The sequence below is a fragment of the Sinocyclocheilus rhinocerous genome, unplaced genomic scaffold (genome assembly GCF_001515625.1).
Source record: "Sinocyclocheilus rhinocerous isolate Xijiao unplaced genomic scaffold, SAMN03320098_v1.1 scaffold558, whole genome shotgun sequence".
NCBI classification, from domain to species: domain Eukaryota; kingdom Metazoa; phylum Chordata; class Actinopteri; order Cypriniformes; family Cyprinidae; genus Sinocyclocheilus; species Sinocyclocheilus rhinocerous.
The window spans coordinates 1,651,592-1,679,554 of NW_015634502.1; the positions used below are offsets into that span (position 1 = coordinate 1,651,592).

The following is a 27,963-nucleotide window of genomic DNA, read 5'->3' on the forward strand; positions in this document are numbered from 1 at the left end:
TGTAAATTTAGCAGGCTATCTATCAAGAAAAGCATGCATGCACATTAAAAAGTAGTTTATTTATGAAGTTACCATACTAGAAATGTCATCATGTCATATTACCTTAAGGAGGTTAGCAAACCAGTACTCTTCATAAAGCTTTCCATGTCATTTAGGTTATTAATAATCTTCAGCTAAACATTATGAGCGAGTATTTGTATATTTGTAAGATGTTTGAATTTCTTAAGATTGTTAAGACATTTTTATGGTACTACATAATTTAAAAGACATTATTTTAATGTAGGGCACAAAAGCTTTAACTGAACCTGCTTGGCAAGCATCTGGTGTGTATTTTGCCAGAAATGAATGTATTTAAAACTTGGTACGTGGACTCACTTTATTGCTGGATACAAAACTGGACGTTTTGGGGGGGGAAAAAAAATTCAGATAGTTAAAGGAGTGCATTTGTTCCATATGAAAGTGAAAAAGTGTAAGGTGGACAAAATGACATGAAATGAGATAAGAAAAAAATGGATGTATAAACTAAATAAAGAAAATCACTGGTGAAGAATGTCTTTTTATTGAAAAACTTCTCTGAACACTGTACTTGGGCACTGATGCAAAATGAGAAATGACTTTTAAGCATATCAAGTATTCATATGTGCATGTATGGATTCATTAGTTCATCTACATATCACAAACAGTAGACTGTGAGGATGTATTCACCAGCTGAATGGACAAATCTTGCTCAAATCTGGTTTAATGGCAGTGAAAAGCAGCTATGTTCCCACTGACTTCCTTAGTCTTTTCATAAGGCCCCTACATCTCCTTCTCTATCTATTAAGAGGCATGTAGCATCCATGTGTGAATGAAGAGTCACTAAAGCCCTGGTGGGATCTCCAGTCCAGAGTGTGTGAGTAACTCCCCATCCCAGAGTGCAAACGCAGGACAGATGGGTGAGCGGAACTGTGTTTTTATCATGTACACCACTTCAGCTTTCTGGATGTCCACCAGACTGAGCCGTCCAGCCTCGTAGTCCAGCAAGAGCCCGACCTGATTGGGTTTCCCCACCAATGGCACTGGGACCTGCTTGCCAGTGGTCATAGCAAACCATTTCCTCTGGCCAAACGCGAACACCCAGGAACTGGAATTGGTGCCCACGCATTCATCACGTGACGTCAACACCTCGGCCACACCCACCCGGAATTCATGGGACTTTTTCACAGTGACCTCCCAGTAATGTCGTCCAGAGTCAATGTGGGTGTCAGCGAGAACCACAGCCCAGTCCCGGAAGCAAACTAGTATACAATTATAAAATATAAAAGACTGACATTTTAAGAAATATTGCTCTTGAAGATGTTCTTAAGAAAATATTTGAGAACTATTCAAAAATTGAAAAAAGTTAAATATATATATATATATATATATATATATATATATTCAAAAATAATCTAAAACTGTCGGAATTTATCTTAAGAACTTTTTTGTTTTCTTTCAGTGACCTCCCAGTAATGTCGTCCAGAGTCAATGTGGGTGTCAGCGAGAACCACAGCCCAGTCCCGGAATCGGAGAGGGGTGTCCTGCACGAGAGTGGGGTCCACACCAAGCACTCGATAGATCACACCCGTGTCCTTCTTAAAAAGGTCCAGGCTGCTGTGGGCTGTACGCTCATCAAGCTTAAACTGCAAATCTGTTATAAATAAATAAGGAGGGTTGGGGACTTCAGCTGCTCAAACTGGGAGTTCAGTTTTATAATTATGTCGTTACCTAGTACCCAATTATTACACCTCTAAGCTACAGTAGTACTTTTTGTTGTAAAAGTTATTTTTAAAAATTACAGAAATATTCTGAAAGCGTATAATTGCATGAAGGAGATACCATATTAATTAATAATCCCTGCCACAATTAGTGATAGCAATAGCTGTATGTGATATTTTGCTGGTATCGAAGAACTGTAATTTGGGACCGGGTAAAAGAAAACACTGACGCTCTTGATGTGAGAGAACATAATGTTACATGATAACATAATGTCCTATTGCATGCTGTCTACAACAGAATTGATATCTCTTGTGTTCTACATATCACATTACTGAGCTTCCGTACAACATCAGGTGGTGATAATTAATAAAAAGGAGATGTTTGACGTGAAATTATAGCCTGAAATATTATTTCAATTCCTCTGACCTCCCGGTTTGACTGGAGTCAACATTGAGGTGCGTGGAAAGCATGCGTTTACTCACTGTTTCCTGCACTGGCACAAATATACCATCTCCGAGCTGTGAGAGTTTTTCCGCGGCCGTGACCAAGTACGGTCCCTAAAGATCTGCCTGTCAAACGGCAAAAAAGTGACATGCTTGAGGACATCGCCATGTTGTCCCACTTGTAATGGGTTTTGCTTCAGTTTCTATCGCAAAGTTGCGCTGTCCAAATGCTTGCGCGCTGCTGCCCCCTACTGCAAAAAACACAGCGCTACGCACATACATGACAGCTGTGTATATGAAAAAATTGGGAGAAAATGACCAAATTTAATTATTTATTATCAAGAGTTTGGCAGTCAGACATACAAAATGCAGTCAAAATCATCCGTGTAATTTGAACTCTTTATTTAATATCCACTAGGCTAATAAAAGTATAGGGACGGATTAACAACACAGTGATTCTGTGGAAAATGTGTTGAATGTCTAAACACAATAAATAAATTTAAAAGTAATATAAAAACATACCTGAAATGAATCAGCTATTGATGATTGTTGTTCTGTTTGGCACTAAATAACAATCCATCTAATTCAATGTGATGATGATGATAAATACTATTTACTACCAAATAGCAGTAATAAAATAAAGATTAAAATAAACACACTGAAAACAAATACACACTATCTGTATTCTTATCCTTTTCCCATTTCTTGTTTCTGTTAATACATTTAAAAAGTTTAAATATAAGAAACTAGCGAACATTACTAATACTTCTCATTTGAGTGTCTCAAAGGGTTTCAAAGTCTCCCAGAGACTGACAGTCACCACTTCATACAACAGTTCATACAAAAGAGAGAATGTGAACTATGTCATATGTTCATTCAGAGGCCTATGAGGATGAACTTATGACTATAAAAGACTTTTTTTTTTTTTAAGTCTTGATGCTTCTTTGTACTTTAGGTAGTTTAGAAAACTTCAGAATATCCTGGTACTTGTAGATTTCTAATCATGCCACAGCGGAGTGGATCAATATTACCTGTACATCAGTTTTTCCTGGATTTGAGGACTCTGGTCCGCAGTCATGTTCATCCAGAGATCACAGTGAGGCCATAAACGGTCATGATTCCTCTACAGGAAAACCATATAAAATATCCAATCACAGTTATTGCTATTCTGTCCCAATCTCTCCTTGTCTATGTAGGTCTCAGTGTTCAAAGAATAAGGCGATACAGGACCCAAAGGCCAAAGGTCAACCAATGGCTTGTCCAGCTGAGCTGTGTCCATTTCTCAATGGTGTGGCTGGCCATGCTGTCCTGTGAACAAAAGAAAACCATTTATGTCATGTAACAAACCATTAAAAAGAACTTGCACAGAAGGCAGGGGTCATAACATTTCAGGAGAAGTAAGTTGTACCTCATCAGAATCCGTGTCATCTGTGCTGGAGCCAAAAATTGAGCCCAGGTATGTTAAATGTAGTACTGCTAACATGCTAAAGGCCCCATTAATTAAATATACCCACAATTCCTATAGAAAAAAATAGGTTAAAAAAAATCACTTTTTTAAGAATTTGTAACTTTTGAATATTAATATAAAATGGTAAAAAAAACATTGTAAGATTTGAAATGGCAAAACAAAATAAAATATCTTTTAGTAAAGGCTTAATTTATTTATGGCCCTTTTTTGCCTTTTTTTTTTTTAATTCACAAGCACAAGTGGTTCTATAGCCATAATGACACATACAACACCTTTTTATGTCTGTGTTTGCAGTCAGATGGGCATCTCTTGGAGAGGACACATGCATTTAAAATGACTGACAATCTTTTCCTAAGCACTAAAACACAGATAAAGGCACAGTCCATTAAACACACAACCGAGATCCAAGCTGAAAGACGATCAATACTTTGAAAAGATGTGTTTGTCAGCTGAACCGCTAAACATAATGCTTTTGAACTGATTAAAACATTTGAAAGAAGTTTTAGATATTGTGATAACTGAAAACACAGTGAATTCAGAAATAATATGTGTTTATGCCTAAACAAATGCACCTGAACAGATACTCACCGTGTTCAATATATGTTATGAAGCCTAGTGTAAATAATACTGCCCCAATGTGGAAGCTTAGACCCTGTGGGCACAGAAATACAATATTGTACTTACACCTGAGAAAGAATGCAATCAATTCAAATGAATTGAGCCAAAATGCACTCACATGTAGCAGGGCGCTCGCTGTGTATGTCAAGATAATGGCTGTGAAGCTCCCATATATGAGAGCCTTCCTGAACACATCTAAAAAAAAAAAAAACAAGGAGAAATGTGACTTACCCATTTACTTGGAGGTAAAAAAAAAAAAAAGACACGAAAGCCTGCTCTAAATAAAATGTCATTCAAGTCTTTTGGGAGGTAAAATACATATTTAATTTATTTCAGAGTGTATTAAAACCAATAAGCAAGTATGTGCATTAGAACAGTGTATTAAAACCAATACAAAACCATACTTGAGTAAAGTACAAAGAAGTCAAATAATAAAAATAAATAAAGAAATACATACATAAATAAGTAAATAAATTAGTTAATTAATTAAAAAACACATACATGTGTTAAGCCAGCGGGACATGGGCAGGTTCCAGGAAGTGACCACTTCAACCATAGACCTGGGAAACTCTACATTTAGCGGCTTTGCTATTGTCAAGTCCCTGAAAAAAAAAAACAGAAATTGCATTAAAAAGAGTGATTGAAAAAAAAAGAAATGATGGACGGTCATGAAATATTGATCAATTCTGGGTTTGCCAGCCAAAAGTAATTAGGGCATGTTTGTCACATTCAATGGCATTTTTGCTAAAGATATGTCCTTTATTTAATTTCTGATGCTGACAGTATGTGAATCTGTATAATTTATACAAACCACTTAAGATTGTCCTTCTCCTCAGTGAAACCAGCACCTGCCAGTGTGGTGCTCATCTCACCAAGGTAACTCACAAAGTAATTACTGAAATGGAAGGACAGGGTGTTCTCATAGGCCTGTAGCCACCTGATGAGGAGAATCACAAAGCTGAAGGTTATCACAGATCAGAGACAGATCCGCAGAGGCACTAAACTATTTAAAGACTTGTGCATTGCCTACCTTTTAACAGAGCCCCTGCATTGAAATACAAAATGAAAAACATTATTAAACTCAATCCAAAATTTATTTTATAAATGGACAGAAGCAGATAAAAATAAAAGTCAATTTATACAGAATTCTCGAACCTAGTAGAATTCATTGTTTTAATTCTTTTTACATGTAAATGTAGCAGATGTATGTTTTACTTAGCCACAGATAGCAACACAACAATTAACATTATAACATTAAAAATATAACTTAATTTGAAAAACATAGGAGATATATAATTAGTAAAGACATTTATAATGTTACAAAAGAATTCTATTTCAAATCAATTCTGTTCTATCAAACATTCTATTCTTCAAAAAATACTGAAAAAATCTATCATTATTTCCACAAAACTATAAGCAGCACAACTGTTTTCAACATTGATAACAATAACAAATGTTCCTTGAATACCAAATCAGCATATCTGAATGATTTCTGAAGGATCATGTGACACTGAATATACTGTGAATAAAATATAGATGTATGTTTTATGCTTGTATGAATTTGTATGAGTCTTTATTCCACATGATTAAAATTTATAAATGTATGAATAATATAAATAGGACAATACCTAATCTTACGCTTCTTGCTGAGGAAAGAATATGAAAACAGATCAGTCAAAAATGAAAAACTAAGTCACAGACAGCAACACAACAATTAATATTAACACATTTGATATTAGAAGTAGAAGAATCAATCAATATTTTACATCTCATTGCTCACTGAAAAACAACATCATTTTTCTCAACTCAAACTTATACTCACTTGCGGAGCAGCTTGTCTCCAAAGACCGGGATGAAATATGGAAAGAGATAGGGTGCAATACAATTGGAAATTACCAGACAGAGCTGGCTCTTCACACAGCTGAAGACTGACTTCAAAAACCAGGAGACACTCTGAAAAAAGATCATGTAGATACTGTAATATAGATACATCATATAGATACACATATAGTGCTGGTTGAAGCACCTAATGCTCTTAAACCCCTTTAATTCTAATTTGTATTAGAACGAAAGTTCCAATTTGAGACTCACAAGTTTTCGACTCTCTACTGCATCCATGTAGCTATTGAAGCTGATCCAAGGCCCAAAGATGACCGTTCCCACAAAGTAAATGTAGCCCATAAACTCCACTGGAGAGGGAAATTTCTCCACTATGCCTTTGTCCAAGTCAAAGGCAAGAGAAACTGCCTTCATGGCCACTACCATCTGGGAACCTACAAGACCACAACAACTATTCTTTTTAAATGTACTCACAATCCAGTATAAGAAACAAATATACAATCATGGTCTAATGGACACTGAGGTCAGGTAATAAAACAAACAATCAAAGACTGACCTCTCATTTTATGCCAGGTTGTTGTATCCATCATATGCAACTCTCTGAAACAGAAAGAACAGAATCTTAACACCGTATCTCTGACTCACCAGGTCCTACGCACTATTAAAAATGTAACAAAAATATAATATTAAAAATATACCTTAATTTGAAAAAATAGGAGAGGTATAGTTAGTAAAGACATATAATGTTACAAAATAATTTTATTTCAAATAAATTCTATTCTATCAAACTTTCTATGCTTCAAAGAATACTGAAAAAAAATCTATCATTATTTCCACAAAACTATTAAGCAGCACAACTGTTTACAATATTGATAACAATAACAAATGTTTCTTGAATACCACCCTGCCAATGAATATATATACTGTATTGTGGAGATCAAAATTAGGGGACAACCTACAATCAGGGGTGTCGCTAGGAATTCTGGGCGCTGTGCACTGAATTTGCTAGGGGGGCCCCTCAACAACATGTATGTCGCAATCACAAAATTGTTTCCTTACATGCGTTCCCTGCGTTCATCTCCCTGTCAAAAATGGGTAAAGCAGTTCCTTGGAGCTAAGAACATTGAAATAATGAAATAGCCATCCCAGAGTCCTGATCTAAACCTGATTGAAAATCTCTGGAAAATCCTTGGCGACAAAGTGCTAAAGTCACTCAAAGCAAGAGCCTCTACACTTCCTCCTAATTTCTGACAGCTGTAACCTTACAAAATTTCAGTTGTTATCTTCTTTCGTGCTACAGTGGTTACTGTTCTCTAATTTTGATCACTGTGTTTTCCACAAAATAAAAGTTTATGTTGAAATGCCTTGGTTATTTTGTCAAACAAGTTAGTAAAACAGTGAAAAAAACAAGTATTTATAGATTGTTCTCAAATTTTGATCTACATTGTATATATATATATATATATATATATATGTGTGTGTGTGTGTGTGTGTACCTGTTTTTCTATTCTGGTGGGGACTTAAACCTGAATACACACAGACTCATGGGGACTCGTGTCACGGTGGGGACCTAAATTGAGGTCCCCACGGGTAAACAAGCTAATATACTCAAATTGACTACTGTATATCCTGTATTGAACAAAAATGAAGAAACAGAGAGGATGTATCTATATACCCCAGAAGGAGGTAGATGAGGATAGTGATGGACAGGAAGGGTCCACGGCTGCTTGAATGGCGACACAGGAAGAGGATGAGGTAGCAGAGGAGGCTGAGAAGCACCACCCAAACCATGTGCAGCTCGAAGAACAAGTAAAGAGTATAAAAACCACCTGCTACTGTACTCAGGTGTTTCAGGAAAGAGGGCAGACCTGAGAGAGGAAATACAGCTTCAACATAATTTGTAACTTAAGATAATTTAATTACCTATTTTTTTTATTGTACTTTAGTAGTAGTATTAGTAGTTCCCACAAATATGACAATTCTATCAGTTTTCTCACACTCATTTTTTCTTCTTCTTTCATTTTCTACTTTCCACGCAACACAAAAGAAGTTATTTATAGCAGAATGTCCAAAGTGTTTTATCACACGATGAAAGTGAATGGTGATCGCAGCTGTCAAGCAATATGTTCCTCACACAAAGCTACTGTATCATATGGCTTCAAATGACTTTGTACATTGTACATGACCGACTTGTGGCTTTTACAGTATTTTTGTCCTTTTTGGGGCTTTAAAACATTTCTCTTTCATGAGTGTAACAGAGGAAAGAAAGTGTTTAGAATGACATGAGAGAGAGTAAATCATTTTGATTTTAGAAGAACCATTCCTTTATTGGATTAAAATATTACAGTACATGTTATGTGTTGTATAAACCCTCTTACCCAGTCTCCACAACAGCCTACACACTAGGCAGATGAGTAAGAGCTGCCATACTTGTTCCAGACTGTGCTGGACAGTCGGAAGCAAGCAACCGGATCCCAGTTCCTGGAAGAACTGCTGTTTGCTTAGAGCACCCATTGCTTTGACTGTTAGACACTGAGAAATAAAATAACATAAATTAGATGTTGTACCTTAAATAAGCAAATCAATAATGTGTGGGCAAGCCTCAAAGGTTAAGATAAGCTCAAGGCTGAAATGAGGTCAGAACATAGTGTTTGTAAAATTAATCTCAGGGTTAATACTGAATCCCATGACACATATATGTGATGATTGCAACAGCTTTTAGAAATAGATAATGCTTTTAGAATTCTATTATAGAAATCTATACTCGTCAGGAAGGGGGAAAAAATCATCCTTGTTGGTACTCTTAATATATTTGTTAGAATGGCCAAATGATCTTACCTCTGCAAGATGTTAAATACCCTCACACCGCACTGCAGACAGCATGCACGGTCTGAACGGCCGAGATGTGAGCTATTTGTAATATCGACGACAGGTGCTGTATCCTCTAAATGAGAATTATAATAGCTGAAAATGTACAATTCGTTACAGAGCAGCGCTTCACCCCCACTGTCAACTCAGACAACGATGAACCGCAGTAGAATACGTCTGTGGGTCTGTAAAATGTCAAGTTTTGTACACATTCTCTTAGTTACATTTTAATTTAGAATAAAGCTATATAATTTTCGACTAGGTTCTAATCTAAATATGGAAAATTATGTCGCGCTTCCAGCACAATCGGTCCAGATGATGCTGGCTATGCGCCTGATGGACGATTCCCATTGATGCTGTCTGTCGTTCATGATTACAGCTTCCCAAAGGGACATTCGATGACCAATCATCTTCCTGCGCATTTGTGGCTGAACCAATCATATGAACGGATCAGAACAAAAAGGCGGAGCTTGTGGTCTCACGCTTTGATAGCCTGGGTGCATGTTGAAATGGATTAAAAATATGAAAATGTAATAAAAACGAAATATAAGGACTAAGAATATTTGTATAAATTAATATATTTAAATGTACATATAAAAGTTTTAATTTATTTCTGGCGAAATCTCTTAATTTTGTGTTGTTTTGTGAGTTCCAATTTAATTAACACATAATGAAAAATGCAATTGAATCATTAGGTGCACAACAATAATCAGGGTATCATTCGATCATTCGTTTTTTGATTTAATATTGAAAGTAGAAAAATGAGAAAACGGCTCCTTTTTCGTTTTTTTGTTTTTTTTCCGAAAAACGAAAAACGAGAATTCAGCTTAAATTTACGTTTTTCGTTCATGGGTGGAAAAATGAATAAACAGCTTGAATATTCGATTTCTACACGTGGGCGGGAATTAAACGCCCCTTTCTGCTGATTGGTCATTAAAATGGCCTGTTTATATAGATTTGACTTTTATTTTGAAAAAGTTGATGGTTGGTGAGGCGGAAGTAATGAATCAAATATTAAAATCGGAAATTTTTTGCTGTGAATTTTGTCTGCTTGTTAAAAGTAGCTATTAAAAATTATTCTTGAAAATCGCTTTTTTACGTTTGTTGCAATTTCTTTTGTAAATAGAACGGTAAGAGAGCACAGGTTTGTTATTATTGTTGGCCGTGCCGTCAGCGACAGGATCTGTCAGACACACTGCATTCACTGTTGAGCTTTAACAAAAATACGCAATTCATAACGTCTTAAATTACAAGTTGTATGATGGCAGGTTTGCTCTCTACGCAATATAATTCAACACTGAGCAAGTTAAAACTGTTAAGGAATAACCCTGCTCTGTCAGTTCTAACGAACACTCAACGTAAATACAGCAGTAAGGATGGAGCTGGGATTGAGTATTTACACAGAAGTGTCGTCCCGACCATGCACTACCAGAAGAGCTTACCAAGGTAAGATAATTACATAGAAACACACATATGGCATATAAACCACGACATATAATTCATTTTGCTGTGCTTTGATATTGAATCTTTAATGTTGAATCTGATTTTAGATGGAAATATAATTTTTATTTTATTGTTATTTTTTATTCTACGAAAGTTTTAGCACATATTAGACAATGTAGGTGAAAGTGCAAAGTCTACGCTTTGGTTGAAAGGGGGATGGGGACATGGTGTTACACGTAAATATGCCCCCTTGCTTCAATTTTAGTTCCCTCAGTATTGGTCCGTGGTAAATTGTAGAGGTAGAGTTGCATTCAAAGAAATAAAATCTGTACTCTAATTGTCTTGGCCTTGTGATGGTGAGGCTGTATATACTACTAAAAGTTTTTAAATGTTTTTGAAAAAGGTCTCCTAGGTCAGAAATACAGAAAAACAGTAATATTGTGAAATATAATTACAATTAAATTTTTTGATATATTTTAATATATTTTAAAATGCAGTTATCCTTGTGAAAGCAAAACAGCCATTACTCCAGTCTTCAGTGTCACGTGATGCTTTAGAAATCGCCTTAATATGCTGACCTTAGTGTGCATACACAAAACATTGTTAAATCACTATTTAAATAAGAGCAGTAAATAATTATACCAAGTAAAATGTCTCACAATAAAATTAATAAAAATTATATGAAACACGTTATAAAAAATTCAAATAATTGTGTACATTACAAATCATTATATAATATTTGTATACTTTTAATGGATATGTTTCCCAAAATATATAAATTTAACATGTTGTTTACAGATTACCAGTCCCAAAATTGGAAGATACAATACAGAGGTATCTGGCAGCTCAAAGACCCCTGCTGAACGAGGAACAGTACAGGTAAGCCAAAAGTATCTATATCATTTTTTAAATTTCATATTCAAATGAACTTTTAATTCATTTTAAAATTTTTCTGCCGACTTCTCCATCAGTAATACAGAGAAAGTAGCACAGGATTTCCAGAGTGGTGTAGGTAAGCAGTTACACGAAGAACTTGTGGCCTTAGACAAGAAGAACAAGCACACCAGCTATATATCAGGTGGGAGATGTAGTAACAAATAATAACAATTGAGTACTGTTTTAATTGTAACATCATTAATACATTTATCCTTTGTTTCTTGCAGCTCCATGGTTTGACATGTACTTGTCTGCTCGGGAGTCTGTTGTACTCAACTTTAACCCCTTCATGTCCTTTAACCCTGACCCCAAACCCGAGTACAACGACCAGCTTGTGCGAGCCACCAACATGGTGTGTTCAGCCATCCGGTTCATGAAGACCCTTAGTGCCGGTCTACTCGAGCCAGAGGTGTTTCACCTTAACCCTGCCAAGAGTGACACAGACAGTTTCAAGAGGTTGATCCGATGGGTGCCCCCCTCCATCTCATGGTTTGGAGCCTACATGGTGAATGCCTATCCTCTGGATATGTCACAGTACTTCCGCCTCTTTAATTCCACACGTATACCCAAGTACAAGCGCGACGAGCTCCTCACAGGCGACAAGGGCCGCCACCTGCTCATAATAAGGCGAGGCAACCTGTATGTGTTTGATGTGCTGGATCGGGACGGCAACCTGATAAAGCCTGCTGAGGTTCAAGCTCACTTGAAATACATCCTAACAGATCCCACACAAGCTCCTTCGTTCCCCTTGGGCGTTCTAACCAGTGAGAATAGAGACACCTGGGCAGGGTTACGAAAGAAACTACTGGATGCTGGAAATGGCGAAGCTCTGCATTTAGTAGACACTGCTTTGTTTTGCCTCTGCCTGGATGAGGAGGTGATGAGAGACCATATTCACATTTCCCACAACATGCTTCACGGAGACGGCTGCAACCGCTGGTACGACAAGTCCTTTAGTATCATATTGGCTAAAGACGGACAGGCAGCAATTAATTTTGAGCACTCTTGGGGTGACGGCGTGGCCGTTCTCCGCTTCCAGAATGAGGTCTTCAAGGACACCACGGAGAAGCCTGTGGTCGGGCCTGGATCCCAGCCCGCAGCGGTGGACTCTTCCTCTGCAGTATGCCGAATAGAGTTTAAACTCAATGAAGAGTTAAAAGCTGGAATCAGGAAAGCAAAAGAGAACTTCCAGGCTGCCGTGTCAAAGCTCACCATCGACGCCATGGAGTTCAAGAAAGGTGGAAAGGAGCAACTTAAAAAGAAGAAGCTCAGCCCAGATGCCATCGCACAGTTGGCTTTCCAGATGGGCTTCCTACAGCAGTACGGCCAGATGGTCGCCACATATGAGTCCTGTAGCACCGCAGCCTTTAAACATGGGCGCACAGAAACCATCCGTCCCGCTACCATCCACACAAAGCGCTGTGCCAAGGCATTCGTCGAGCAGCCCGGACAGCACACTGTGGAGCAGTTACAGGGGCTATTGAATGAATGCTCTAAATACCACGGGCAGCTCACTAAAGAGGCGGCAATGGGTTAGTGCAGCACTGACAACCTGTCAGTTGTATTTATGAGGTGTCTTGTGATTCTAGGAGGAAAAAAACTGATGTTTATCTAAGCAAGACTTATTTTTTAATGAATATTGTTTGCCTAAAAATAAAAATGGTCATTATTTACTCATTGACATGTTGTTTCAAACCAATATGAATGACTGACTTTCTTCTGTGGATCACAAAAGAAGATTTTTCTTTTTAAACGTTTAAACTGTTTTTTCCATATAATGTGAGTTAATGTGGTCCAAAACAGCTCTAGACCCCACTGATTTTCATTGTATGGACAAAAAAAGACGTGCAGTCATACAGGTTTGGAATGACTTGAGGGTGAGTAAATGATGACAGAATTTTTGGGGGAGGGTGGGCATCAAATTAGATCTTTTAGTTCACTCTCAACGTGTATATTTCCTCATGGTCATCTTTTTTTGTGCATTTTCATCTAGGTCAAGGCTTTGATCGCCATCTCTTTGCCATGCGCTACCTGGCTAATTCAAAAGGAATGGCCCTGCCCAGTTTCTACCAGGATCCAGCATATGCTGCCATAAACCACAACATTCTGTCCACCAGTACTCTCACCAGCCCCGCGGTCAGTCTGGGCGGATTTGCTCCTGTGGTGCCTGATGGTTTCGGAGTGGGATATGGTGTCCATGATGAATGGATCGGGTGCAACGTGTCCAGCTACCCTGCCAGAAATGTTACATAAGACTGTAAATTTAGTTGTGCCATTACAGGAATAAATTGTGTTTTAAAATATATTAAATACATTTTCAATAATATTAATTCTTACTGTATTTTTGATAAAAAAAATAAATCCGCCTTGGTGAGCATAAGAGACGTTCAAAAGCATTAAAAAGTTTTCACCAACCCTAAACTATAAACCAGTAGTGTACATATTGTACCTTCTATTTGAAAGCACCTATTTATAGTGTGCAAATATTAATATCAACATTAAGGTGTTGAAAAGATATTTTGCACTTTTAAGAGGTTCTGAAATGGAATGTAAAGCGAATCAACAGTTGAACAAGCTTTTATTTAGAAAAAAAAAAAACTAAATGAAACCACCAAGCAATATACAAATGTTGAAAATAGCTCAAACAATAACTAAAACATGACTTTCATCCAGAATAAAAGCAACTGGGTAGTTAGATGGGCTTGATTTTGAAGTGGAGGCCGATGAGACTGAATACAAGGCATTTGAGATCCTGGACCAGGTAGTAGAAAACTCTGAGTCCTTCTGGGTCCCTGATGATCAAGATCACAAATATTACCAGTCTTATAATACAGAGAACAAACAGTGAAACTGCAGAGTGCTGCATTGCTTGAGAGTAGAAAAGGGAAAACAATAGATTGCATGACAATACAGAACAAATGAAGCAGAAAAGAACTACATTACAGTAAATCATTTAGCAGATGTTTTTTTATCTTAAGTGATTTGCAAATAAGATGCATCACAAGCAATTTATCATACAAAAGTCAATAAAGCTAGTTTTACTGCAATGCCAGGTTTCAAGATTGACACGATAGTGCAGAAGTGAAAATGCAGTAAAGCAGAGAGAACAAGAGGAGATTGTTTATGAACTAAAAAAAAATATCCATCTATGAAATATGCTTACTTGGACTGGTTGACATCAATTAAAGATCCAATTTTGGAAGTTGTGAATGAAATGTGTTCATCACCGATGACAATCTCCAGTTCCTATAAAGCACAAAGAAGAGCAATTAGGATGCGGAGTATTACACCACACATGGAGACCAGAGCAAGTGTAAAATAAAAAATTTTTTTTTTAAAAAGCAAAAATATATCTTCCTACAAACCTGTCGTCCGACTCTGTCTGGAGGAGGCCACAAGGCATCGTCTTCTTTTGTGATCTCACTGTCGTCAATGATTCTCTTCAACTCTTCCATCACGCTTTTATGAACATATGCCTGAAAGAGGGGAAAAATATCTCATGAGCTACAAAGCCTACTCTTCAACGAAAATGACCTAACGTTGGGTGTATGTGACGTCATCACGCAGCTGACTTTACCTCTTTTCGGATCATGACGTCGTTCTTGTAGTTACTGTTGTTTGCATATCTCAGTTTGCCTGGATGAAAACAAAATGCATATCATATACTGTAATATAAATGCATATATTATACGAAAGCTTCTTATGAGAATATTTAACCGTCACCGAAATATTATATCATAAAACCAACAAATTCCTAGCAGAAACATAATTTATCAAGGTAAACTGGCAGTTTTCTCAAATGTTAGCTAACATGTTGATTTGCTTTTCTACACAAACAGCCCCTCTACTTTCCTGTTACTACACAAATTAACCAGTAATAAAAGTTTAAACAGCTTTAGAAAAACGTTTTCGGCCTAGTAAAAAAGCAAGCACAGATTTCAATAGAAAGACTGTTAGCATATTAGCAAGCTAAGTTGGCGCCTGACTTACCGTCTGGTCTGAATTCAAACTCCAGAAATTCGTGGCCGAATTTACCTTTATGGCCCACATAGTACCTCAAATAAAAGTCACTCGAGGACATATCTGTGCACAGTATTTAAGTAAGGTACTATATACCTAAATTACAGCACGGACACTCTTCCTTCAATAAATGGCTTGAGGAACGACCAATATGGAATCGAATGCGTACTGCAGGTCGCGGTGTGACGTCAGACAACACCGGTCGCACAATGATGATGCTGCAAGTAGGCCGAACGCGACCTCCCTTCTTCTTCTTCTAATATTTATTTTTTTATTTCTTATTTTTTTTAGTCATTTATCAGACGCTTTTATCCAAAGCGACTTACAAATGAGGACAACAGAAGCAATCAATTGTAGTATTAAAACAACTAAAAACAGATCCAAAACTAAAAGCTAAAACTTTATAAATACTACTTACCTACATTTTAAAAATAAAGAAATTAAATAAAAATGACAAAATAACACTGCCAAACTTACATGTTAAAAAACAACAACTTACTTACACATAGTAAGAAATGGTTGTAAAAACTGAAACAGAAGTGAAACGTAGTGGATCAATAACGTTTTATGGCGGATGGCAAACCAACTTCTGGTGCATTTACCGCCACCAACTGGACTGGAGTGTGAAGCACTAATATATACATATTTATATATATAAAAAAAAAGAAAGAAAAAAAAAACCATGCGACCTCCCTGAACCTGTTTTGCGTTGTTGTATGCTTTCATGTTATCTTTGTGCTAATCTATACCATTGTGTAATTCTGTCCATCTTGCAATACAGTTCCTAAAAGAGAGGGATTTACTCTTTAAAGTCTTCTTTTCTGATGTAAACAAATGTGATTACAGCATTCAGGTAACCATGTGTTGAACTGAGGCAAAGAACACGAGTACAAAAACTTTTATTTAATGCAGCTTTGCTGTCAATCACTTTGTTATACAAATTTCTGCAATTCTTTACATATGTACATGATGATACAGTTATCATGGATTTATTTAACCACAGAAACGCTTAAAAAGAAAAAAAAAGCCAATCCACAGATTGGAGAGTAACATTTCAAGATAAAGTGTTATTAATATCCATTGCAGTGTCACAGAAATGCTGTTTTAAAGCCTTGCAACTGTAGTTTGTTTGGTCCAGTAACACAAGCATGCAACCTTTTCTGATTTGATAATAGTTTTGGCTTTCTTTGCATTTTGCACCCATTTTGCAAGCACCAAAACTCAAAGGCAACAATAATTAAACATATAATACATCATGCAGAACACCATACTTTTGAAATCCCCTCCGAAGTCATCCCACTTTGCAACAAGACAATCTGTTCCAGACTAGGATTTCTTTCTAAAATCAACATAAATGCATAAAGGTTGGAACATATTCTGGTAAAAACAGTATTTGCTATAATTACAGACATTAGTGTGGGAACCAAACTAATTGATTGCACATTAAACAATGTCATCAGTTGAAATCTTTGGAATCCCACAAATTTCAGAAAAACAATACGATATTTGCATCACTTTCTGTCAAGTAGGATTACACACTGGGTGTGCAAGCTGGTAAGATAGAGATGATAACAGTTATGACATCATGATTTTATTCACGACTGAACTGTGATTGTGTGGAAAAAAATACTGCATTTTAAAAGCTGGTGTTCAAATCTGTGCTAATATATCAAAACCTTTTGATGAGAGGTATAGATATCTCTGTTCGACAGCTTAGATGTTTTAGTAACAAAGTGTTGTTTAGAAAAGTAATATTTACAATATTTAGCTAATGTAACGGCATGAAAATAAAATGAACAGTCTGTAATTTCACATACATGAACTTTATGTTGGCACAAAATTTGTTTGCAGTGGTTTCAAACGGGTTCTTTTCAAGAATTTTCAAATTAATCTACGAACATACTGATTGAATCACACATGTAATACCCAAACAAAACCAAGGACCAGACATCAACAAAAGATTTATAATAATTTATGCAATTTTGGCCAAATAAACAGCCTGGGGGTAAGAATGCTTTTGACAACCAAATAAGTATTCAAGTCACAAAATGTTTTTTTTTTTTTGCATCTGGCTCAGATATGAATGATGACGACGCTGATTAAATTTAATAATCTGACAATTAAATGGCATTATCTGCGAAATGATCATACTCGATCAAATAAATATTCACATCATTCAATAAGTGATCATTTAGAATTTTTACATAAGAATAGTAAATGAGTCACCCTGTATCACAGCAGCAATGCGAATGAAGCCAACCAGAAAATAAAATATAGCAAAATAAAAAACAATGTTAAATAAGAACAATACGTATATCAATGATTAACCAATTTTTAGTGAAAGTTTCAAGTTTCAAGATCAAAAGGAATGTATATATGGGGTACATTAACAGTAAGGGTCAAGTTTAAAGGTTGGATTGTTCAGTTTCACATCCCTGAATGATTTCAGAGTGCCTTATAATGGCATCTCTCTGGCTCTAAGATGCAGGAAAACTGAGCTACAGAGGAAAATATATATTGTGTATGAAAATTACATGGCTTGAAATGTAAAAGAACACTAAATTAACTCTTTGGTGAGTTTTGTCAAAGACTGGGCATCTAAGAAGTCACAACACAGGTGAAATAATGTTTTTTTTTTTAAATAAATAAAAACATTGCAAGGGATGAAGAAACTCTGAGAATTCATTTCAAGTAAGCATCTCCATTTGTCTAAATGCCTTGCACAAGAGAGTCATAAACTGTCAAATTGCATTATTAGTCAAGGGTACAGTGCATAGTATATGAACATAAATCTCTTAACAAATAGATCACTATTCATGCTAACACTCCACAGCAATGCTGCACAATCAACCACTGGGCTTCGTTTTAAAGTACATGACCATGTTTAATGAGGATCATCTGGCATCTAGTAAATATTCTAGAAGTACCAGGTTTGTAATTCAGAATGGAGTATGAATACGTACAACAAATTTAGTTCCGTTTAATTAGCCAGTTTAGAGTTTTTTATAGGTGTGGTCTCTGATGTCTTCTGTATAGACTCAATTTTAATGTAGATTACAGTCTTGTCTCTTTCCTTTTAGGACAAAAAGTGAGTTATTGTTTTCATTTGTAGTAACTACGCCCTGAGAGGCCTGTTGTGATGTAGCAACACTGCCTGAATTGTTCAAGTGAAATGGAGGGATAAAAGTTTATCCTTCTGCAAGAAACACTGATCATAGAGGGACATCTTATAAATAATGCCAGAATACTAAAAACTTATTCCATCACTGTCAACCAAAAAGAAGGGATTTTAAAACAACTGTTTTTAGCCTCTAAAGCATTTTTCAGTGAAGAGGTTATTTAAATAAATTTGTAAATGTAGTCCTTTCTAATAAAAAATAATAATTAAAAAGAATATATGTTCAATCCTCATTACCATGGAGTCACGTAATATTTAATTATCTGCATTCCCATTTTTAGTCAACAAACAGGTTAAAAAAAATAAAATAATTTTTTTTAAATAAATAGAGGAAATATCCATTTTGACCTTTAGCAATCCCAGAACTAGAAGTTTTATTTATCTTTCTAACTCCTAAAACATCAAGTGTAGCCAGTCCAAAAGTAAAAAAAGAAAATAAAAAAAGGAGGAAGCAGAATGAAATAAAAGGCAGTCTTTGAAATTCTTGAAATCTTTCATGATTCTTTTTGTCTTATAAAGTGTTGGCTAATTAACAGAATGCACAAGCAATCCTTCTTTCCTCTTGCATCCATCCTTCACATATTCATTCTCTCCTGCATTCCCGACATCCTGATGGAGGGCTGGTCAATGCGGCCTGCTGCTGGACTCTGAGGGATGCCGTTTACGAGGTGTGTTGTGGCCATTGAGGTATCCGTTCAAGCGTTTGGTCAAACCACCATTCAGAATATCCTGAATGTGTTGCACTATCAAATTTATGGCAACTAGAGAGAGAGACAGAGAGACATAAACATGTAAGTACAAACATCTATTAAAGTTGCCTTGCAAGTCATTGCTTAGTAAAACGGTGTCAAATTATTATTATTTTTTTCGTTGCTAGACTAGAAGTGTGGCCTTGCTTCAAAACATTCCTAATTTCAAAACAATACATGTATATCATTAACTGTTCCAAAACATTTCCATATCAAAATATTTGTGTCTCCTCTCTTCCATGGTAAAGTTTGGATAAACACATTTAAAATCTCACCCAGATTATCAGCTCCCCTTGGAATGATCACATCAGCATACTTTTTTGTCTGAAAGAAAAACAGATTAAGTAAAAAAAAAAAAGAGAGAGAGAGAGAAGCCCTGAGAAAAAAATTCTCAAGTCAAGATGATGATCAGCAACAACATTTCCATTGGGCAAATATTTCGCCACCCACTTCTAGACAAAAAGCCAGAAACATTTTCTATTGTAAATGGTCTTTAATATTGGCTCTGCTTCTGCATAACAGTGTTTGAAGAAAAAAAAAATGGAGTCAATAAATGGTCCTTATATATACATTCAATATACTGTAAATAAATATTTTCATTTGCATAAAAAAATAAAATGACCATTTATAATATATTTACCAAACAGCACAACAGAGAAATTAACATGGAAAAACAAAAACCACGTCCAGTTGTTTTACAACTGTTTTAGTACTTAGTACAAACATTTTGTGTTGTAAAAATAAGCAAAATTGTGTCAGTGTTGTTCATAATATTGGAAGTGTAAGAATATGCACAAGTTCAAAAGTGACAGTAAAGACATTTAAGACTTTACAAAAAAGTTATATTTCAAATAAATGCTGTTCTTTCATTTCTATTCATCACTGAATCTGCAAATTAGAATGATTTCTAAAGGATCATATGAAGACTGGAGTAATGGCTGTTGAAAATTCAGCTTCGCCAAAACAGGAATGTGTGTGTGAGAGTGTGTATTTTTTATATAATATTAAATAATATTTAGCTTTGCCATCACATGAATGTGTGTGAGTGTGTATGTTATATAAAATAATAAATAAATAAATAAATACAAAACCACACACACACAGATCATATATGGCAGAAAAGTGTAAAACTCACTGGCAGACAGAACTCCTCGAAGGCCGGCTTAACAAATGTTATGTATTGGCTTAGCACTTGCTCTAGGTCACGGCCTCTCTCACTGATGTCTCTCAGGACTGCGAGCAGAGGGCAATGAGATAAGAGTAAGAGTAAGAGAGAGAATCGTAAGAAGTGAATCAAACTGCACTGAAATACATCGTCCTATCACTACCACACTATGAATAATCGTTGAGTCCTCACACACCTCTGCGTGACAGACGTGTATCTGCATCCGTATCCACAAACAGCTTCATTTGAAACAGATCTCTGATTTCTTGCGAATAAAACATAAGAATGCCTTCAAATAAAACTACATCTGCTGGATAAACAGTGACTGTCTCTTCTTTCCTGCAAAAGGTAAGGAAAACAAGTGTATCAGGATGCAGGAAATACCTGAACAAACAGATTACATAACACAAATCAAGATAAGGCCTGTTTGAAACACTATGCTCAAGTAGCATGCAAGCAAATCAACAGCAGTTACATTCTGGACTGTGTTTCTGCTACTTTCCTGCAGCCGCTGCATATGTGCACCGAAATAAATATGTGCTGCTTGCACGCTGCTTTTGTGTGTGGTTTGAAACTCAAATAAATACAAAAAAAATCCACACATAGAAACAATGCAATGATAATAAGTTAAATGGATCGTATTAAAACTGTCATCATTTACCTCATGTCGTTCCAAACCCATATGACTTTAGTTAATCTTCGAAACACAAATTGAGATATTTTTAATGAAAACTGAGAGGTTCCAGTCCGTCCTTTAAAAAACATCCAGGTAACCAAAACATAGAAGATTCCAAAAGGTTGTAAAATGAACTCAATCAAGTGGTTTAATCAAAGTCTTGAAGAAATACAATTGCTTTATATGATGAACTGATTTAATTTAGTCTGTGTTTTGAAGATTAACCAAAGTCTTAAAGGTTTGGAACGACATGATGGTGAGTAAATGATGGCAGAATTCTCATTTTTTTGGCAAACTATCCCTTTAAGTTATCCAAAATGTGGTCGGAACTGACCTTGAGTGGGTAACAAAGTCGTAGACAGGAATTTGGACAGTTCTTCCCTCCATGATATCACAAAGGGTTTTGACTATCAACTCATTATCAAACGCATCTGTGGGACAGAGTAAAAGAGGATCAGACAGACAACACAGAATTTGTTCTAAAGTTTCTTGACCCACAGGAAATGGGATATAAAGAACAAGCAAAAAGGTGATAAGCCACTTGTGCTGCTGCAGAATGAGTGTGTGTGTGAGGGTGGCTGAGTCAAGCAAACACTCACTCCGACACACACACACACACACAGAAAGAGAGAGAGAGAGCTGCCAAAGTATACAGACTGCATCAACGGTCAGGGTCTGAGCTTTATTCTGCTCACAATAACACACTGCAATAGGCAGGGGTATTTGGCAATGCAAAAGCACACATGAACTATAAATCAGGTCAAGTAAAATAAATCTATATAGAAAATAAATGATGTTAACATAAACATGAGCTTTTCAAACTCTTTTACCTGGGTGGTCAAAGTTAAATTGTCCTTTTAGAGCCTTGGCCTTCTGTTCAGAGGTCAGTACCCTGTAGAAACTATCCTGACTGAGGATGGCCACCTGCCTCTGATGGTGGTCGATCTTATTCTGACCAAGAAGCTCCATAATCTTCCCACAAACTGATGACTGAAAAAAGACAGGATTGTAGTTGAGTACATATGTGCTCTAAAGCAAGTTTCATTGAGTAATCTTAATTCAAACTCAAATAATGACAAAATGGGCAACGATTTAATGTTAAGTGTGTAATTTCTGTGGGTGGCCACTAAAATCAGGTAGGAAACCAAAAGCCGGTCCTTATTAAATTTAACAAAGTTGCAGCTAAATTCAATGCCAGTGATGGCCCTGTATTTTCATGTATGGCAAACCGCAGAATTATTATTTTTTTAAATCGCATTTGTTTTCGCAATGCCTTCTGACCCAATTATATACTTTTGAATTATGAACCAAATGAATTTAAACCATAAGGCTAAACTGCTCCTTATCTCTGCTACTGGAAGCATATTTTGTGACACAGATTCCCTAGTGTTGACCATTTTCACAAATACTGACATTTTAATGAATATGTAATGCACAACTGATTACATGCTAAAAAAACAACAACTCATGGTTAATTTGATCAAATTAATATTTTTTTACAATTTTGGATGTATTTCCCTCCACCACCAGCAGGAAAAAACTCTTTGGTTTTGCATGAATCACATAGGCTAAATGACAGAATAATACATATTAAAACGACAGCGAATGACACAAGTGGGATTTTTTTTTATTAATGATATTTTATAGTCACATTATTTACAACATTAGCTGCAAAAAAAAAAAAAAAAGTTACATACATTTTACTAGGCCATACTTTTAAAACATTACATGCATTCGGTGCTTTTTATTTTTAGTTTGTTCCAAAAGGTTTATGCAAGTCGTTTATAAAATGTAAGAAATGTAGTTTTCAATAAATCAGTTGGATTAATCTAACACACTTACTGATCTGCACATCATTAATTTTATCATGACAAACCAAGAATGAACCAAGAATTTATATAGTTTTATGCTGAACTGTACTATTGGCTATTTAAACTCACAAGGTTACGTTATGAGTATTGTCAATTGTGTTTTGTAAAAACAAGTGGTGTTTTGACATAAAACAATGACATACATTAAATTCAAATATCACTAAAAATGACTGAAAGAGTCCTTATAGTCAAAATCAAAATTACACCACCCCCATTCAAGGCATAAACACATAACTTTACATAACAGAACTGGCTCTGTGATTGTACAACAGGACTTAGATACTGTCTTCTGCGTCTCTTCAATCCCTACACGTTCTCGTTTCGCAGACACAATAAATATGCCTGTTAAGAAAACAAAACAAAGAACAAGGAGTATAACCCACACTCACAGGTGGCACATCCTGTAAAAAAAAACACAAACCATGAGCAGTTATGAAAAACATAAGCAGGTGCTTGCTCACACCGTCACGGAGAGATTTCTGCACCTCTCCGCAGCTTGACAATGTCTGGTACACTGACTCTCCTCATAAAAACTGATATATTTTCCAAAGACAGTCTACTAATGGGCCAAAAAAACCCTCAATACTCTGTAATATCTGACCAATATGGAGGACGGAGACACACCCTGATGAGCCAAGCAGAAAAGAGAGAGAAACAGCTCTAAAATGCACAAGGTCTATGGTGTACCTTAGATAGCTGACCTAATCATGATGATATGAGAAGTATTAATACTTTAGCACAACTTTAATACAAAAAGTATTCACATACAAAGTCCAAAAGGACTGAATAAACTTACTGTCACAGTCACTTGATATATGATATATAAACAGACTAGTAAAAGCTATTATGAAAGAACAGTGAGAATAACTCCATCAAATAACACTGAAAACCACATGCCATGAGTTCAGATCATTAGATCATGTTAAGAGTCAACCACACGTTAATAAAGAGCCAAGCACAAGACAGACGGCAGTGCAGGGATATGCAACTGAATCCTGCGGAGTCTGATGAAACCCTGCTGTATCTAACCTATGTGTATGTGCTCAAATGTCTTACAAAGCTTTCCTTCACCAGCTGCAATGCTGAGTGCCAGTCCCTCAATCCATTTAAAGCATAATCCACAAACAGTCCAAGCTGTCCCAGGCCCTGTGTAAGAAGCTACAAACATATACACCAAGCATACATTAAGCAAAAACAGCCAGTGATCTGCTCCAAGACCTGTAATATCTTTCAAAACACAATGCATTTCTGACTTAAGAGTTAGGGAAATAATGTTGTCTTCTGTCAGTAGGGTTGCAAAGGGGTGGAAAATTTCCGGAAACTTTCCAAAAATCCCTGGAATATTAAAAAATAAATAAATAAAAAATCCTGGAAAGTTTCCAAAATTTCTGGAATGTTTCCGAAATTTACTGGAAATTTTCCACCTTTTTGCAACCCTATCTGTCACACAAAATAATCACAGCACAAACACAAGGACTGCATGAAGTTTCTGTTGCATACGGTTTTGTAAGACATTTACTTGCCTCACAATAACATATAATAGCCAAGAAAACAAAGTTTTTATAATACCTGCACCAGGTTCTACACAAAGTTACACCAGTTTGATATGCTGGGTCCTTAAACCACAATGACGGTGACACTCGAACCACATTTAAATATAATGGTGCACTTTTAGTTAACATCAACTGATGTGCATGTCAATTAGACAAGCAGCATGTTGAGCAATGAACAGTAAAGCAGTATTTTTTGTATGATTTACTGGTAACACTTTGCAATAAATTCCATTTATTGACATTAGATGGAACACGAACTTCATTATTTAACATGAACTAGCAATAATTCTAAAGCATTTATTAGTAAATATATTAATATTATTTAATGGGCTTGTGCTGACATGAACTAACAATGAACAGCTGTATTTTTTTAACTAATGTTAACTAAAATTATTAAATACTGTAAAAAAAATAATTGCTCATTGTTAGTTAATGTTCTGACTAATTGGACATTATTGTAAAGCTTTACCAATTTATTCATGCAGGAGTGCATGATAGGAACTGGAGTGCATTTCAACTAGGTCCAATCACACCGGCTTCACCACCACAAACTAATTTATATTATGTAATAATTACATGTTTTTCCACTGTGTTAAAGCCTTGCAGAAAGAAAAAAAAGAGCTCAAACACTTCTTTGACATTTGTTGGTACACTGTGCCCAAGATCCATCAACCTCCAGCCAAAGTAAGCTCTAATCCTGCTCACATGCTAAATGGCCTACAGGCAAAGAAAGACAATCATTTACCTTTGAATCATCAGGAGGATACTGAGCAAGTTATAAAACTCATAACAACCTACAGCAGGAAGGAGAAAGAAGCCATGGTCCCCAGAAGTGAGTATATCTGCAGTGAAGTGGGCATCTCTCCTAGCCTGGCCTGTCACTGGCCCCTAAACTAACCTTGCAGGAAGCCAAAAAACAGCTTCTGCTGTTGCTGACTAAACATTTCTCTGATTAATTCCCAAGCATTTTTGTTCACCCAACAAGCAAAGCTGCCGTTTAGAAATGTAATGCGAATGCTACCTAAAGTGCACCTAGTGGGTTGGGTTGTGATGTATGTTATCAACGCAAAGACGTTTCTGGCTGCATTAAACATAGAAAGGAAACACTTGCTTCAGTCAATTATCTGCTTTATTTGAGCAGTTTCAGGATGCAAACAAACTGGTGTCCTTAAACAGCACACCAAGAGCATAACATATTAGCTCCGGACAAAACATGCCTACAAGCACATCCACAGACACGATAACTTACTGCTTGAGAAAGTCTAGTCAAAGCATTTTCACTGAGAAATTAGATAACACATTTCTCCCATGCACTGTGGTAAGAGAAACTTGCACACCTGACAGCTGGGAGATATAGCAGTCACAACATAAGCAAACAAGATAATCAAACGGAAACAGAAAGGAACAGACACATTATGTACAGAGACATTTTAAATAATGACTAAACAGAGTTGTCAGTAAAACATAAAATGTAAATAAATTTTAAAATGCAATAGTATTCCACATAATGACTTAAACTTCATCATAATTGTCTTTTCCAGCATCTATGGCCAATAGTAACATAAACATAATAAGTAATATAAATAAAACATAAATAATCTTGCACAAACACAACACTAATGCTATAAATATATGCTAAATATAAAATAAAACAAAGTACAACAGGTAATATACCTAGGCTGAAAATATTCATTTCATTTTTGTCATTCATTTTTTACATTTTCAGTAATATATATATATATATATTATATTTAATATCATATATATTATAATATATAGATAATAATAATAAAAATAAAAAAGTAACATAAATATTAAATATATTAAAATTAAAATTTAATTAAAATTTAAAATATTATTGAAAATAATCATTTAAAACATTTTGTTACCAGGTATGGCGTGGTAACCTTAACCATTTTTAGTTTTCCTTTATTTTTAACTGTATATTATTTATTTACCTACTCTAAATATACAACACGAACATATTATCTACAAATATTTAAATAAAGCAAATCAAAAACAAACTTTTTTTAATCAAAAACAAACAGGCTTCACTGAAGGAGCCGCTTGACGCATCACTGCGTACGCACGCACGCCGCCTTTACGCACGTAAATGAGGTAAGATGTGACACATGATGTGTCGCTGACCCCAATATCGTTAACCAACAAAAGCTCCGCAGTTACTCCTCTATATCGTCCAAACTCAGTAGTTATTTAGGTTTAACGCTAAACACACACATATATAAACTTTTATCTCGTTCTCTTGTATCATCACACACCGTTAGCTCATGAAACAAAGAGACCGTGCGTCTTTGTGCTTGTATCATAACTGTTATCCTAGCAGACGCAAGACATCCTCCGGCGCGGACAAGGTTTTATCCACATATAACCGCAAAGTTAGACTTTCTTCACAACGCGTTGTATATTTAGCTTAAGTAAAACTGTAATTAGGGTGTTCGACAGCTGGTGGGATTTTAATGAATCTGGTGGAATGTCGGAGGGATTGTGGTGATTTATCCGGCGCAAGTGTCATGCTGTTTTCTAACAACAAAAGACAGCCGTAATTTTCCTAGACACAACAGCGCCTGATCCATAACAATCCTGTTACTTTTCGCAAGTGAATTAAACTGGATTTAGAGCATTTTAGGTGAAAATAATAACACTGATTAAATGCTTATTAATAAGTTGGTAAGTCCACCATCGCCATAGTGCATAGCGACGGTGTGTGGGAGCTGTCTACATCAGGAAAATGACCCACATCCTTGTTTTTGAGGGACACATACCAGCGAAGTATTTATTATATTCTGTATAACAGTTTTAAAAATACTATCCCTATTTATTAGTTTTTTTTCATCTAAATGATTAAACTTGATTTACAAATAAATAAACTAGTCAATTAGATCACTCCTTAAATGCAAAAAGTCTATATGTCCGTTTTTACATCGGACATGTCAAACCATCTCGGGTAATAAAATAAATGTGCACATTGATGATTCCGTGACAATGAGCCACGCGGTCGGTGTGCTCTCATCTCTCTGACAAACACAAAACAAACGATAACTAATATTCATGTAAGGTAAAGCAGAATGCCAACCTTGCCGCTGGCAGTGCCGCCGGCTACCCCGATGAGGAAAGGTTGCCCGACAACATGCTCATTTTCGGCTTGATTGCCCAACTTGCCGTCTCTGTCTCCAGCCATGCTGTCAGTGCGCACACTCACACTGAGGCTCTGGACTGCTTTTACCACGGCAAGCAGCGGCGCTCCTCCTCCCTCTTCCTTTCAATTGTGTCTAACCTTTTCCTTTGGAGCGTTTGTGTGTGATGTTACATTTGTTAGTAGGAATTAGTAGAGCTCTCTCCACTCAAGGTACACTCATTTAAACACTTTATAAAAGTGAT

At 36.0% G+C, this 27,963-nt stretch overlaps 5 protein-coding genes across 5 annotated transcripts; 1 reads left to right on the forward strand and 4 right to left on the reverse strand.

The window, feature by feature from the left end:
• Positions 1-547: 547 nt before the first annotated feature.
• LOC107745790 (SPRY domain-containing protein 4-like) lies at positions 548-2,457 on the reverse strand. The gene is made up of 3 exons (XM_016559773.1): positions 2,220-2,457; positions 1,482-1,669; positions 548-1,209 (listed from the first exon to the last, which is right to left on the reverse strand). Exons 1-3 carry the CDS (start codon positions 2,347-2,349, stop codon positions 859-861), a joined length of 669 nt encoding a protein of 222 aa, XP_016415259.1. The 5' UTR covers positions 2,350-2,457; the 3' UTR covers positions 548-858.
• Positions 2,458-3,194: 737 nt separating this feature from the next.
• On the reverse strand, positions 3,195-9,094 carry porcn (porcupine O-acyltransferase). Its single transcript, XM_016559772.1, has 15 exons — positions 8,944-9,094; positions 8,484-8,637; positions 7,781-7,973; positions 6,662-6,705; positions 6,358-6,539; positions 6,089-6,219; positions 5,895-5,912; positions 5,297-5,311; positions 5,078-5,203; positions 4,768-4,868; positions 4,385-4,461; positions 4,237-4,300; positions 3,921-4,006; positions 3,589-3,699; positions 3,195-3,488 (listed from the first exon to the last, which is right to left on the reverse strand). Exons 2-15 carry the CDS (start codon positions 8,617-8,619, stop codon positions 3,387-3,389), a joined length of 1,386 nt encoding a protein of 461 aa, XP_016415258.1. The 5' UTR covers positions 8,620-8,637; positions 8,944-9,094; the 3' UTR covers positions 3,195-3,386.
• Positions 9,095-9,953: 859 nt separating this feature from the next.
• Positions 9,954-13,605, forward strand: LOC107745829 (carnitine O-palmitoyltransferase 2, mitochondrial). Its single transcript, XM_016559834.1, has 5 exons — positions 9,954-10,419; positions 11,215-11,295; positions 11,388-11,494; positions 11,580-12,884; positions 13,346-13,605. The coding sequence occupies exons 1-5, from the start codon at positions 10,232-10,234 to the stop codon at positions 13,603-13,605; spliced, it is 1,941 nt and encodes a 646-aa protein (XP_016415320.1). The 5' UTR covers positions 9,954-10,231.
• Positions 13,606-13,955: 350 nt separating this feature from the next.
• magoh (mago homolog, exon junction complex subunit) lies at positions 13,956-15,582 on the reverse strand. The gene is made up of 5 exons (XM_016559774.1): positions 15,343-15,582; positions 14,930-14,988; positions 14,718-14,828; positions 14,516-14,598; positions 13,956-14,144 (listed from the first exon to the last, which is right to left on the reverse strand). The coding sequence occupies exons 1-5, from the start codon at positions 15,431-15,433 to the stop codon at positions 14,045-14,047; spliced, it is 444 nt and encodes a 147-aa protein (XP_016415260.1). The 5' UTR covers positions 15,434-15,582; the 3' UTR covers positions 13,956-14,044.
• A 3,435-nt stretch (positions 15,583-19,017) lies between these two features.
• Positions 19,018-27,917, reverse strand: LOC107745792 (uridine-cytidine kinase 2-A-like). Its single transcript, XM_016559775.1, has 7 exons — positions 27,659-27,917; positions 21,971-22,130; positions 21,475-21,571; positions 20,661-20,803; positions 20,435-20,532; positions 19,575-19,623; positions 19,018-19,311 (listed from the first exon to the last, which is right to left on the reverse strand). Exons 1-7 carry the CDS (start codon positions 27,761-27,763, stop codon positions 19,175-19,177), a joined length of 789 nt encoding a protein of 262 aa, XP_016415261.1. The 5' UTR covers positions 27,764-27,917; the 3' UTR covers positions 19,018-19,174.
• Positions 27,918-27,963: the final 46 nt, after the last annotated feature.